Raw genomic sequence first — 14,226 nt, forward strand, 5'->3', positions numbered from 1 at the left:
ACTCACAAAGTATTGTAAAGATTTAGTATATTGTCAGAGATAAGCTTTCCTGCGTACGTATATGTTTCAAAAAATGTCGGCAGATTAAAAGAAAACTCATAAATATACTCAAAAGACATTCGCACAATATCACAAGTTTTACCTTAAACTTCGGGTTTAAAAGTGTTGAAAGCACTTCAGGATTGAGCTCATTCTCACTATGTGTGCGCAAATGGAGACGTTCCGCTACTTGATGAGTGTCCATTACCGTTCGTCATCGCAAGCTGCAATAGATGCGAATGCGCCTTTGAATTCGACACTTAAAACTCTTACACTGAAAGTGCGTACCATAGAAAGAGCATCACTTGCTGCTTATTTTCGTCTCTTACTGTCAGTTCGTCATATGATTATCAACAGTATTTTCTCCTCTATGAATGAAGTTAAAAGTAAAGTGGATATGCTATTGGGAATTTACGATGGTTTGTCAGATAAAACGAGATACTTGGTAGATATAGAACACGAAAATGGAGCACGCAGGGAATGGACTGAGGCAGTCAACGGGAATCCTTTGATCAAAGTTTCCGTCAAAGTAGGGTTGGTTTTTCTTTTAGACGACTTCTAGCTGTTTTGGTAAATTATGAACCATAAAATGCTTATTGTTAGAATTGTCAATAAAATATGACATTGTTAGGAATTTAGACTTGATACGCTGAACTTCCTTTTCTTAGTATCATTAGGAATGTTCAGAAAATGTGGGCACGACTGGTATAATGCATCTTTCCTCTTTTTGTAAACAAGTTTACAACTAACAACTATCGATTCCATTCCTTTTCTTCTTATAAGCTCTGTATCAAAACTCAAAACAATGACGTTTGTGACATAGTCACAACAAAGGAGAAATACACAAGTGTGCCTTTATTAAGAACAAGAAGAAAGAAAGAAAGCTCATTATTACAAGCAGCATCGTTTTATATATGCGACAGTATTATTGCATGAGAATTGTGCATGACGTGTTTTGTGGTCAGTTTGGTAGTGCGCCAAGAGTATCCCTTCATAAAACAGTAGCTTTCTCGGAAAGCTTCCGGCAAGTTCGTAAAGTGTAACTGTACGCCCAATCCATTGTTGCACAACAATGAAATGCGTTTTTCTTATTTTTCTAGCACGTATTTCCTTTCTTTCTTTCTTTCTTCATCCATTTCAAGTCATGTCTGGTGGTGAATCCTCTGCTGAACAAGCATCCCCCATACCAAGCAAGACTACTTTGAATTCTGCTACGGAACAAACGCGCCTTTTAGACAGTTCAGGCACAAATTATAATTCTGGAAACAGCCAAACGGTGATTACGATGGCAGAACAACCTTATGAGAACGGGTCAAATAATGCATCACTATCATCTGGGCAGCCTACTGTTCCTGTTGGTGAGTTGACAGAAAAGATTCAAGATATTCTTGTTTTCAATGAAATCAAGAAACATCAGTCAATGAACCGAACTGCAAACAGTAAAATTAGAAAAGCTGAAAAAGATAGTGACAGTAGCAGTGACAGTGATAGCGACAGCGACAGTGATGATGATGCTCATCACTTGTTAAAGAAGAAGCTTAGCGAATGGTCCCTTGATCGAAAACCAGGCACCGGTAAACGTCTTAGAAAAAGAGACATTGCTTTCGATACACTAAGGTTCGCAACTGACAAATGGAAAATAATGCATGGTTGGTCGCCTAGTCATCATGAGTCTCCATCAGAAGCAGATGGAGTCAAGATTACATCGACAAGTGTAAAGCCCGTCGGACAAGGCGCAACCATTCAACATGACAGGGTACAAGAGTATAGCCAACTCCCTTCTTCTGCTGAAAGTATCTTTAACGTGGCTAAAAATGCATCAGTTTGTGCTATTTTGGCATTGTTACACGAACGACGTCAATCCAGTGGTCATTCTACCGAAACAGACATCTTTTTCCAGTCCCTGGCCCTCACAACGCTTACTCTGGGAATCAAGGCTCAAGGTATCTCAGCTAAACAAGTTGTCTTGCATGAAATGCTTACTGTTAAATGGTTAAACGGAAAGTCAGGTAACTAACCACAGTAATCACAGCTACTTTGTTTCTAATTCATGCCTTTAGCTTTGGAGTGGGCAATTGAGAATAACTGTCAGTTAATATTGAGCGACGAAAGAGTCCAGACTGTCATTCAGGTAAGGAATGCTTCCTCTCTAAAAAAAGAAAGTAACCTTACAGCTTTCTGTAACCAAAGGAACTTTGGGAGTCGGGCCCAGATTGGCGTCAAAATCAGAATCATCCTAGTCATATCTGGGTGAAGCCTGGATCAGACGGAGCCGTTCGTAAAAGCTTTGCATGGCTTGTCATCACACGCACGATTACGAACTTCTTGGCTCGCTGGCCTAGTCCACGATATCAAGCTCTCGTCGCATTGTTCTCTGCCTTTGTTTATGTCGGTTTACATCTTGCAACTGTGACCAACCTTGATTATACCTCTGACACGCCCTTTGCATTTGAGTATGCGTACTATGTCTTTGTAGCATCCGATCTACTTCTGGAGCTGTTCGCTTTGCTATCTCATCCCATCCTATATCTCAAAAAGCCATCATCTTATCTTTCACTTACAGCAGTCGGCCTCTTGACAGCTTCTGCCGTCACTCGTTTTGTTGCGCTTGTTATATTTGACTATTTCCTTGATCAGCATGCTTTATTAACAACATCCTTCTTCTTATTGATCTTTGCTACACCGTTGATGTTCTTCCGACTTCTTAGCTCTTGGTCTGCGGATAGATTATCTTGGAACGTTGCAAAAACAAACCATATTGTCACTCAATGCATCGTCAACAGCCTATGGGTCTTTGCTCTCTCTTTGTTGGTGATCTTTAGTTTCTGGGTTACTCTTGGAGCCTTACAATACGATGATATTAAGCCATTGAACATGTTGGGTCTCTTAACCTTGGGTGCTCTTCAGTAATTAACAAAACAAGGAACGACTGACAAAAGACTAACTTGTGTGTATAATTTAGTGCTCCCAGGATAGCTGATACCCTTTATTATCAGCCAGCAACAACGGGTACTCTGTTCGTTGCTTACTTGTTTATCACGGTTATCTTTTTAGGTTCACTTTTAACTGCATCCTTTTTGAGCACTTTATTGAATGTAAACAAGCAAATGGACAGTTTAAAGCGTGAATGGAATATAAAGCGATGCTTAGGTATCGATCCTACATTGAGTATGCTTATTCCAAGTGCTATTGTGGATCTATTCTTTGGTTTCTTTCTATTCATTGCTCGTCGTGTATTCAAGTGTCAGCGAGTAACATGGATTGAAAAGGCTCATCAAGTCATTTGGTACATCATTTACTCACCAATTATTCTACTGGTTGGGTTGTATGAACTCGTCGTAGTCCTCTTTAAATGGAAATCTGTAAAGACATTTACAAACAGAGCGGTTTAAAAATAAACAATAAGGATTATTGAAGGGTTTTAGGATCTGACTTTTGATCCTTGGCAATTATTTCAAGTGACAATTTGATCATCTTTGACATATTCACAAAGGAATCGATTCTTTCTATATCGCAAATTGACTTTTGAGCGTCTTGTATGTCCAAGTCTGCTGTTTCCACTTGAGTACTTATTTGTTGTATCTTTTTCTTCATTTCTATTAATCGAGGCACTTTACGATATATGTGATCTGATACTGTATAAAGTCCAAGTGAACTATTATTTAGTGATAACAGAAATGCATATGTGAACTCATTAAGGGCTATGGAGGGTTAATAATAATAATAATAAAAGAATTATGGTGCTTTACCCTGTTGAGACTTGTTTTTCAATATCTTTCGCTTATGTTCGTCATTTGGGTCCAGTTTGAGTGATGAAGCAGTAGACGAAGAAGATGAGGTACTAAACAAGTTAAAGTTGGAGCTAGTTATTTTTTTAGCATAGGATGATATTTGATCCAGTGTGAAATTAGTTTCTGACTCAGATGAGCTTGTTGAAGTCCAAGAAGGGGGAATCAAGACTGATAGTGGACGTACTACTGAAAGCGCCAGTTTGCTTTTTTCGGGATTCTTTACAGTGCTATTCTCGGTCATATTATACAAAACAAAGATGAAAAGAAGTGCAAGTTGTAAGAATTATGTGTAATGTGACTGAGTTTTTAGATAGAAGAAAAAGAGCAAGGATACACACAATCTGATCGTACTTTCTACTTTGTCTGATGCTATTACAAAACCAAATACAACAGTCGCTCATGTTTGGTGAACATTTAACCGCAGTCAATCATAATCAATAACAACATTCCAATGCAAGTAATGTAAATCAAGGCATATCTAAAAGAAAAAAAAAACACTTGTTGGAACTATATATTACATGGTAACCATAAGACTCATGAATGTACAAGCCCGTGTAAATATTGCAGTAGCATCGATCACTTACACTATCAGTGTGATCAACATAAGAAAAGAAAAGTACCTTCCGCTGTAGCAATGTTTGATCCTGGTTTAAATGCTATGGATGTGGATATTGCAACTGATTCTTTGTGGGCTACATGTTTTTTTAACAGACATTTACGCACTGAAATGGTAACTCAGCAAATACCACCGTTAACGAAACAAAGACTGAAAATGTGGTGCAGGTTTTCCTTGCCGCGCTTTGTTTTCCTTTATCCATATGATTAAAAATAAACTCCTCCCACCTCTTCTTCATATCTTTCAAAAGTGTGAGTGTATGACCGAATTCATCCCTCTTACCTGCGCTCGTGCCTGCCACACTTTGGTTTCTCTACCCCTTTCATGGATTGCATTACGGAATTATTCTTTGGCGTTACCTTATGCGTTAATATAAATGGTTTCCTCTCGGCACCTTTTTTCCAAGGGCGTGGTCTTCGCCAAGATGATCCTTTGTCTCCTTTGCTATTTAATTTGGCCATGGAACCTCTGCTACGCATGATCATTGCTTTATCTCAACTACGTGGATTTACTTTTCCTTCGCTGTCTCCTACAACCGACAGCCCGTCGCTCAAAACAATAGCTTACGCAGGTGATGTTCTGGTCTTCCTGTCCGACCTAGTGGAGATAACTCATGTCCTTGATATCCTCATCTCTAATAACAAGTTTCTATCGCCAAGCTGAATAGATCTGAGACTATTTCTGTCTCTCTTTCTGGCGATCCTTTGCTGGCATGGCGATGCAGTCTTCATAGTCGTGGTATCGTTCAATGGCATGGCCAGTCGCGACCTTCGACGGCGGTGTATCTAGGCCTTCCTCTACATGTCCCCCCATCCCAGCTTAGTTCATTCCTGGATGGTCTGCCCGACCCTATGCTCAACCAGTGCCAAATGCTGGCCCTGTGTCATCTGTAGATTAAAGGACATGACCTGGTGGCCAAATCTTTGATTCTTAATCAGATATGGTAAGCTACACGTATCCTCGTCCCTCCTTGGACTTTCTTCCAACGAACAACGACCATCTTATTCTCCTTCTTGTCTCAGAATAAGCTCCCTCGGGTTAGCTCTGCAACCTGGCAACGTACATTGCGAGAGGGTAGACTCAGGTTCCTATCTTCGGCACATCAGCATGCTGCTCTACAGCTTCATTGGGTATAGCTATTACTGCTTAGTCCCATGTAGCTCCGCAGCAGCCGTCCTTCGTGCCTCCAATCCTACGTTTTTGTCTCCAAGAGTATAGTCGCTGCCCTTTCCCGTTGCTACCACTTCTATTTCCAGAATGTCGTGCTCCTTTGATCAAAGATCTAATCTGTTTCAAGTCCTTCCTCCACATTGTTGACTCTTTGTAATTGAACAGCAACTGACGTGATATCAACGTTTCACTGGTGGCCAAGTTTCCACTTACTCGAATTTACCCATCTTTGGTCGGCTTATCTCGTAGTCAGCGACTCAATCAGGCGAACACTATCTTAGTGCGTCATGTCGCATCAGGTGCGAACGACCTTATGGCGCATTTATCATCGACGTGTCTCATCATGACAGCGTCTGTATCGTATGAGTCCAGCTCGTACTTTGGCCCTCGTCTGCTTGCTATGCAACCAGCCCGAGTCTGAAGAGTACTTTGCGTAGTTATGTCCTCTGAAACAAGCCGCCTGGCAGTTCATGTCCTGCCTCGCCTTCCCAATTGACCTCTGCAGCTACAGAGCATAATGAGTAGCCCTACTGCATTAGCCACCAACCCTGCTAAGGTTTCAATTATTGATCGTATGACAGTCATAGTCTGCATGGCATTATGTATTTGAAAAGCTCACCGGAAAGTCGTTTTCCAAGGCCACTGTTTTTTCCATAGCGAGGTCGTTGTCCGTGAAAGACTACTGCTTCGTCGTATTCATAGTGAAAACATGCTCTCAAATTAGACTATGTCTTTATGTTTACAAGCTTATTATGTATTTATGCCTATCATTTAATCATAAATGTTCTAGTCTTTAATTTATTTTTTATGGGGAGGGAAAAGCACAAATAAACAATACAACAATCAATTCAAATATTTAAGCATCTCGATGTCATTATTTCTTCTTAATTCTTTCTGATGACACGAGCGTTTAGTCATATTTAATGAATTAAATATGACCAGGCTTTTCTAGTATAGACCTTGCGCTCCAAATTAATATGAATGCATTAATTTTAAATATTGCTCTGTAAAAAAGCAGAGAAAGTCCTTGTGTATGGCATTTTATTGCTTCGATTGAAAGAGACAAGGCTGACAGAATTGGTGCCATCTGGTTCTGTTAAACAAACTTAAATGGTAGTAGTTGGCGAATGTCATCGCCTGGCGACTCTTTCAGTTCTACTTGACTATTTCTTGTAATAAAGACATAATTTTTTAGTATTGGAGGCCATTATTTGTGTAATTACAAAAAATCTAGCACAATAATCGTTAATTTTGAACATGAAATATTTGGTTTTCTTGTCTACTATATCTGCTACACTTTTAGGCGAGTCTTTTCTTTTGGCCTTGTTCACCGATATAGAACAAGTTCTATACTCGCATTCTTTTGAAGTCGCAGTAGCTTCCTTTTTTGATGATGAAGTTTCTTGCGGAAAAGCCAGGTTGTTTTCTTTTAACGTTTCTGCAGTACTTTGAAAATGTTTTTTAATAAAGTCTATCCATAACTGATAGTCTCCTTTTTCACCATTCTTTTCCATGTAATCTGTCATTACATTATTTTCCAATCCCTCTAACTCTGATGCCTTCGATAATATTCTCCTTGGCAAACTAGTTGTTTCTTCAAACTTTACTTGAAGCTTTTTTAATTCACTATCTATTGATACCCCTTTTTTTTTGTATCATATTTAGGGTAGTGCTGTTGAGAAAGCTACTGTGATATTGTCGATGAATAAATGATTTATAACTAGAAAAATTAGAATACACAAGTAGATGGAATGAGACTGTTTGCAATCATTTATGAACAAGGAAAAGAAAGAGATTCATGACAAAAAGGAAATTGATCTTTATATGCTGTCCACTAAATATAACATATGGACTATCTTTGATATGACACATTTTCAGCTACTGCAGACTATAGATGCCATGAATCTGCGTTGTGGGTTAATATAAGGTATTATGCTAATATTTAAGATGACTTTGGCTTGTGTACGAAATGCATTGTTTATTTGACGACAAAAGGTGTATAATCTTCTTTAACATAAATGTTGAAATACGATATCAGCACATAGAAGCATCAAAGCGCTTTCTGTACTGCAGGTCGTTATTGTAATGAATCTTTGTTCGTTTGAAAATTGATGATTTTTGGCCATTCAACTTTCGCTTGCCGAGTATTGGAACAGCTATATGAGTAAAGGTTGTAAGCTTACTTTTCTGCCTTTAACATTATGCACGTTACTATTGAAAATCAATTTGGCCTTTAAAACCTCGTTAATTGCACATATCTTTATTACTTGAACGAAAGAAGATAGCACGACTTAATTTTGGACAACATTTGACATCTACAGTGATTTAACAGCTTCGTGACTGTTGCTGATTCCTGTCAAGGACATCAGGTAAACACCAGGATATCAGAACATCAAGCTGACACCAACTTCAATAAACATCTTAATATCAAGTAGAAAACTAGACACTACTTTTACTTATTTATAGCATAATGTACCTATTATGGACAGTGCTTAGAGGAATTGAGACATCAAGTATATTTTCAATTCTGGATTAATTTATCTATCACATCTAGTTTATCATTATCGTTTTTGAACTTATTTACAAAGGGTAGTGTCTTTATTTGCTATTTGAGAGGCGATAATGTTGTGGGTTTTTTCATGCTTATCCATTGCTTGTACATTGTTGTTTGATTCAAATAGCTTTGAAATAAGTTGAATGTACCTTATCTTTATTTTTAAAAAAAGTTACCATTATATTCAGAACTATGGAGTTTAAAATAAAAGGTCCCTTTATTACAACTTTGCTGACCATGGGTACATATCCTGTACCAATTGATCCAAATTTAACATATTTTGAGCTATTTTCCAATTATGAGCCCTTCTTTCCTCTATTTCATTACTCTCCAAATCATGCCCACATAATTCAAACACCTGCTTTGGAAGAACAGTCTTTCCGGACAGTTTTTTAAATACAATCTTACTGAGTGCATAGCAAGCAACACTGCCATCATCAAAGACAAATCTATGTTGTAAGAAAACCCATTTATCATTCCAAGTGTAAATACGACTCTCGATGTTAAACTTTGAAAATGGAGGAATTTCTTTCTTGAAGAGAGTCAAAACACCTGCATTATGAGCGAATATATGGTGATTTGGTTCCATCATGACTTTAGGCATAACTGTATACAAGATATGAATTCGGCTAAAGTCAAGTAATTTGTTGTACATGCTTTTAAGGCGGTCAGTCATGTGACACTTGTAATATGTTCCTTATTTTACCTATTGTTCTGTTACGTGAGATTGAGTGATTAAAAATAGCAATTATTTAAACTCTATAATAGATTACCATATGTTGATTATAGTCTATATCATCCAAATAGCATCGATGGCTTTGGGATACAACAGTGAATAAATCTAATAAATATTGAGCGTTATTTACTTTTTATAATATCTGCTTGTCTACCATCAGGTTGTAGATTGTTTGTCTTTGCTCTCTTTATAAGTGTTCTCAGTAACAGCCATGAACGTACTGTATAAGCAAACGGCAATGACTTTAAGTGTGTAATGATTAACAGCCCAATCGGTATACTTCCAACCATCAGAGCCTTTGTGTTGTTCATGGTTGACTAAAAGAAAAGAGAAAGAGAGAAAGAGAGAAAGAGAGAGAGATAGAGAAAAGGAGAAAAGGAGAAAAATATAGAAGCGGTGATTTAATTGTATTATTTTCCACTCGCATGATGGGTTGTCGTCTTGTCCCTTCTTCCTACTTGTTGTACCTGAGGGAGAAAGAACAGAAAAGTAAAGACAGAAAGACTACTTACTAATAATACTATCATATATTAAAATTTGTTGTATCCTTAACTTGACTCAGTTACGTTATTTTTGAGCCTTGTTAGATAACAATTAAATATCTGAAAAAATAGCAGCCAAGTTAACTTGAAGTAGACACATGTAATATACCTTTCTCTTAATAAGTCGGTTAAAAACGCTACACTGCATTGCCCTCAAGCATCCAAGCAACTGTCAGATAAAGGTAACTGACCAATCATTTTGCAGGCAATAGCAAAGCCACCTGGATAACCTTTAATTTTACCTTTTTTTTCCTGTAGATCTCCTCTTTTTTATAACTTTGAACGATGCCTCAAGCAAACAAAAGAAAAAGAGAAACTGGATCAACAGAAAGCTTTAAGGAAGCTCGTCAAACGATTAGAACTTTAGAAGCTAGTCTGTCAGATAAATCCAATTTAAACAACATTGTTGACCTCTTCAAGTTTGCCAAAAGTGACAACCCACAAATATGCCATGCTGCGATCCACGCTCTCAATCGTGTGTTCACTGTCTTTTTGATGAAAGGTGATTTAAAAAGAGTAAAGAACACTGATCAACCATCGGCCAAGGAGAAAGTACAGATCTGGCTTCGTAGTCAATACACTGATTACCTTGCTCATTTGCGAACCTTGCTTTGGAACGACGAACCTGGTCTTCAACTACCTGCTCTTAACATATTAATGAGCAATATTAAATCAGAATCTGAATATGCCATGAATACATCGGGTGCTTATCACTTTGCCAACCACGTCTATGGCCCGATTATCAAGGCTATCGTCACTAACCCAAACTTTAATGATCATCTTCGCAAGGAAGTTGTTGAAAAATACTTGAATGTCTATGATGATCTAAGGCACTACTTTTTCAAAGATGCAGCGTAAGTAACCTTTTATGATATTATTATAGCTTTCTTATGATCATTCTAGTGAAGTTATGAACCGTGCTTATCAAACTAAACAGTCCACAACAGAGGTTGAACAGAAAAAGAAAAAGCCCAAGTTTAGTGAAGAGGTACAACAAGACGACCTTGGATTGATGGCTGGTAATGTCCTTTCAATCTTGGAAAACATTTCCACTATGCCAACAGATGCCTCGGAAATTGACGAGTTTTGGACGGTCAACCCAGCACAATATGAGAATGATGATAACAACAAGAAGACCAAATCAGAGGATGATGAGATTTTAGGTGATGAAGGTTTATTGTCTGATGATGAACAACCTTTGACAGAAGAAAATGATCAGAAAAAGAAAAGAAAACACCCTTTACTTCAATTGACCGTTCATCGTCGAGGATTCTCTGACTGCTGGTTAGCATTCTTAAAGTTGCCTCTCACAGAAGAAATGTATAAAAAGATTCTGCTGATCTTGCATAAAAGAATTTTGCCACACTTGGCAGAACCAAAACTGCTGATGGATTTCTTGACGGATTCATACAATGTTGGAGGAGCCGTCAGTTTGTTAGCACTCAATGGCTTATTTACTTTGATTGTAGACCATAACTTGTAAGTGCTATCAAACCATTATGAATAAGGAATATTACTAATCATTATCCAACAGAGATTATCCTGATTTCTATAAGAAACTTTATACACTATTGGATAGAAATGTTATGCACGTCAAGTATAGATCTCGATTCTTCCGTTTATTAGAACTCTTTTTATCTTCTGCGTAAGTCAGCATGAGCCATTTTGACAAACTTGATGATAACATGTAACCATAGATACCTTCCCGCCACATTGATTGCTGCATTTATTAAGCGTTTGGCTCGTTTATCCCTCACTGCACCACCCGCTGCCTGTGTGATCATCATTCCGTTCATCTACAATCTCTTAAAACGTCATCCTACATGTATGTGTCTCATACACAGCAACAAAGCAATCGATAATGCCGCCGCTGATCCATTTACAATGGACAACCTGGATCCTTATGAATGTAAAGCGCTTGACTCATCACTTTGGGAAGTAAAGACATTGTCTGAACATTACTACGCCAATGTATCCACTCTCGCCAAGATCTTTGGTGAACAGTTCTTGAAACCAAAATATAATCTTGAAGATTTCTTGGATCATACATATGCAACAGTAAGTATATCCATTCTGTTCACACTTGCTACATTTGCTCACTAGATTTCTTCTAGTTCTTCACTACAGAAATTGATCGCAAGCGAAAGAAAGAGCCAGCACTAAATTATGAAAAGCCCACAGAAAGTATTTGGGAACTTTAATATATTAATAAATGTGTACATAAAAAAAGAGAGGAAGCCATCTTTATATTTGGTATCCGTTTTCAATTGAAATCGCTTTTATTACAAACAAATTGCTTCTCTGACCTTTCTGTCTTACTCGGCACTAGGTTCTTCATCGTTTGTATCAAATACACCCTTTGATCTCTTGTTACGTTCACGTTGATAGAATTCAGCCAAGATATTTTGAGGAATACGGTTCAACAGTTCCTTGGGGAAGATACGAAGGAGAGACCAAGCGAGGTCAAGAGATTCGTAGATAGTTCTTGATTCATAAGCTCCTTGAGCAATAAATGTTTTTTCAAACTTCTCCAAGAATTCAAGAGATAATTTGTCTTCCTGGTTTAATGCTTCTTCACCAACAACAGCCTTCATGGCAGCTGCATCACGACCAATAGCATATTTGGCGTACTATTCAAATGAGCATTCGTAATAATAATAATAACAAACATCACTTACCAACTGGTTAGAGACATCACCGTGATCTTTTCTGGTCATGCCTTCACCGATAGCAGACTTCATGAGACGTGATAAAGAAGGCAAGACGTTAATAGGAGGATAAATTTGACGGTTGTCAAGTTGACGATCAACAAAGATCTGTCCTTCGGTAATGTAACCAGTTAAATCGGGAATAGGGTGAGTGATATCTAATGAGCAGTGAGTGATATGAACTGAAGCCAAAAGGATAATGATATTTTACCATCGTTAGGCATAGTCAAGATAGGGATTTGGGTGATGGAGCCGTTACGGCCTTCGACACGACCGGCACGTTCATAAATGGTGGACAAGTCAGTATACATGTAACCAGGATAACCACGACGACCGGGCACTTCTTCACGAGCAGCAGAAACTTCACGCAAAGCATCGGCATATGAACTCATATCTGTAAGGATAACCAAGACGTGCTTTTCAAGTTGATAAGCATAATATTCAGCGGTGGTTAAAGCAAGACGAGGTGTAATGATACGTTCAATACTATGTCAAAGTGAGTAAAGCAATAAGGCAGATAGCGATATTACTTACGTAGGATCATTAGCCAAGTTAAGGAAAAGAGTAACACGCTCCATGGAACCGTTTTCTTCGAAATCTTGCTTGAAGAAACGAGCTGTTTCCATGTTAACACCCATAGCACCAAAGACGATCGAGAAATTTTCCTCGTGACCATCATGAACGCCCTTGGTGGGTGCCAATTTTTGAACCAAACCAGCCTGTCGACAGATTTGAGCGGCAATTTCGTTGTGAGGAAGACCAGCAGCAGAGAAGATAGGAATCTTTTGACCACGAGCAATAGAATTCATGGTATCAATAGCAGAGATACCAGTCTGAATCATTTCTTCAGGATAAATACGAGAAAAGGGGTTGATGGGAGAGCCGTTGACATCCAAGTAGTCTTCGGCAAAAATCTTGGGGCCCTTATCAATGGGTTTACCGGATCCGTTAAAGATACGACCCAACATGTCTTCCGAGACAGGAATACGTTGTGTTTCGCCAGTAAAGGTAACGTGAGTTTGTTTGGCATCAATACCAGAAGTTCCCTCAAACACCTTTACAAAAGCTCAGTATGTTGATTTATCTAAACAAGATGTCTGTTTACCTGAACAACTGCCTTTTTGCCTTGAACTTCCAATACTTGACCTTGACGGACCGTTCCATCAGAAAGGGTTAGGTTGACAATTTCAGAGAATTTGGGAAACTAGATAGTGACAGTGACTTGAATAAGAGAATGAAGGTTAAAAAAAAACACGAAGCAATGCTTACTTTAACGTTATCGAGAATGACCAAAGGACCATTCACACCTGTGACAGTACGGTAATCTATTCTTTTTGGTAAGTGGCGTTTCATCATAAACTTTGTCTGCAAGTTTTACCTAAACGAGGCTTTGCGATAAAGTCTCTGGTAACAGCAGCCTTGTGAAGTTCAAAAGCTTCACGAGCACTAAGAGTCTTGGCCATTTTATATAGAAAATAAAGCTTTAGGAAAAGGGAAAAAAAAAAGAGAAAGGAGCCAATGTGTTTGAGGTTCAAGTTTCGGTGATTGAATATGAGCCCGTAGAAGATGTCATCGCCGTTTTTACTGCAAGAAAAATATCCCAGCTTGTTGAATTTGAAGTGAAATAGCTTTCATCAAGCAGATACAGTCTCGAGTATTGAATAAAAAAGGCAGGAAGAAAAAAGCTTTCCTGTCTTTGTATGTATTATTATATTATAGTTAGCATAGTTAAATTCGTCGCTTTGGATTGTCTTGTTAGATATTTGTCAAAGATCACTCTCCTTGAGCTGGCCAGCCTCATACTTGTGTTTATGTATAGATATTGAATAATTTGCTTCAGGAGTGAATGAAATGCAAGCAGTGACTTTTGGTGGCATCTCTTAAACATTTTTACTACCAGAAGATGGCGTAAATAATACGAGGATATAAAATAGAGCATGTCGTTCATACATTTGATAAGCCCAATAGGTTACCTCATCGCCTTGACCTTTCCAATTGTATGAGAAACTTGTAAATATTCTCTAAAGAGCCAACTGAGATTTCCTTGAACGTTTGTATCATCAAAATAGA

The 14,226-nt window shown here is 38.2% G+C and overlaps 7 protein-coding genes across 7 annotated transcripts; 3 read left to right on the plus strand and 4 right to left on the minus strand.

The window, feature by feature from the left end:
* Positions 1-199: 199 nt before the first annotated feature.
* Positions 200-601, plus strand: RHIMIDRAFT_300527 (uncharacterized protein; the record flags this gene model as incomplete). Its single annotated transcript, XM_023614354.1, has 1 exon — positions 200-601. The coding sequence occupies one exon, from the start codon at positions 200-202 to the stop codon at positions 599-601; it is 402 nt and encodes a 133-aa protein (XP_023469789.1).
* A 582-nt stretch (positions 602-1,183) lies between these two features.
* RHIMIDRAFT_246670 (uncharacterized protein) lies at positions 1,184-3,431 on the plus strand (the record flags this gene model as incomplete). The annotated part of the gene is made up of 4 exons (XM_023610337.1): positions 1,184-2,048; positions 2,100-2,170; positions 2,230-2,945; positions 3,002-3,431. The coding sequence occupies 4 exons, from the start codon at positions 1,184-1,186 to the stop codon at positions 3,429-3,431; spliced, it is 2,082 nt and encodes a 693-aa protein (XP_023469790.1).
* Positions 3,432-3,447: 16 nt separating this feature from the next.
* Positions 3,448-4,071, minus strand: RHIMIDRAFT_233686 (uncharacterized protein; the record flags this gene model as incomplete). Its single annotated transcript, XM_023608012.1, has 2 exons — positions 3,448-3,740; positions 3,789-4,071. 2 exons carry the CDS (start codon positions 4,069-4,071, stop codon positions 3,448-3,450), a joined length of 576 nt encoding a protein of 191 aa, XP_023469791.1.
* A 2,570-nt stretch (positions 4,072-6,641) lies between these two features.
* RHIMIDRAFT_265162 (uncharacterized protein) lies at positions 6,642-7,374 on the minus strand. Its single transcript, XM_023611795.1, has one exon. The coding sequence runs from the start codon at positions 7,140-7,142 to the stop codon at positions 6,780-6,782; it is 363 nt and encodes a 120-aa protein (XP_023469792.1). The 5' UTR covers positions 7,143-7,374; the 3' UTR covers positions 6,642-6,779.
* A 722-nt stretch (positions 7,375-8,096) lies between these two features.
* Positions 8,097-9,251, minus strand: RHIMIDRAFT_211193 (uncharacterized protein). Its single transcript, XM_023607191.1, has 4 exons — positions 9,061-9,251; positions 8,944-9,011; positions 8,877-8,884; positions 8,097-8,826 (listed from the first exon to the last, which is right to left on the minus strand). The coding sequence occupies exons 1-4, from the start codon at positions 9,215-9,217 to the stop codon at positions 8,391-8,393; spliced, it is 669 nt and encodes a 222-aa protein (XP_023469793.1). The 5' UTR covers positions 9,218-9,251; the 3' UTR covers positions 8,097-8,390.
* Positions 9,252-9,733: 482 nt separating this feature from the next.
* On the plus strand, positions 9,734-11,649 carry RHIMIDRAFT_233689 (CBF-domain-containing protein; the record flags this gene model as incomplete). The annotated part of the gene is made up of 5 exons (XM_023608013.1): positions 9,734-10,302; positions 10,352-10,927; positions 10,983-11,093; positions 11,146-11,506; positions 11,563-11,649. 5 exons carry the CDS (start codon positions 9,734-9,736, stop codon positions 11,647-11,649), a joined length of 1,704 nt encoding a protein of 567 aa, XP_023469794.1.
* A 114-nt stretch (positions 11,650-11,763) lies between these two features.
* Positions 11,764-13,619, minus strand: RHIMIDRAFT_198032 (V-type ATPase; the record flags this gene model as incomplete). Its single annotated transcript, XM_023606247.1, has 7 exons — positions 11,764-12,078; positions 12,127-12,314; positions 12,368-12,642; positions 12,691-13,211; positions 13,262-13,360; positions 13,426-13,481; positions 13,535-13,619. The coding sequence occupies 7 exons, from the start codon at positions 13,617-13,619 to the stop codon at positions 11,764-11,766; spliced, it is 1,539 nt and encodes a 512-aa protein (XP_023469795.1).
* Between the last annotated feature and the right edge of the window lie 607 nt (positions 13,620-14,226).

Source organism: Rhizopus microsporus (genome assembly GCF_002708625.1).
Source record: "Rhizopus microsporus ATCC 52813 unplaced genomic scaffold scaffold_2, whole genome shotgun sequence".
In the NCBI taxonomy this organism is placed as follows: domain Eukaryota; kingdom Fungi; phylum Mucoromycota; class Mucoromycetes; order Mucorales; family Rhizopodaceae; genus Rhizopus; species Rhizopus microsporus.

Coding starts and splice junctions, on each gene's coding strand:
- RHIMIDRAFT_211193 (XM_023607191.1), bottom strand. CDS start 9,217: ATGAACAACACAAAGGCTCTGATGGTTGGAAGTATACCGATTGGGCTG. Junction 9,012..9,060: donor AAACAATCTACAACCTGATG/GTAGACAAGCAG, acceptor AATATTTATTAG/ATTTATTCACTGTTGTATCC.
- RHIMIDRAFT_265162 (XM_023611795.1), bottom strand. CDS start 7,142: ATGACAGATTACATGGAAAAGAATGGTGAAAAAGGAGACTATCAGTTA.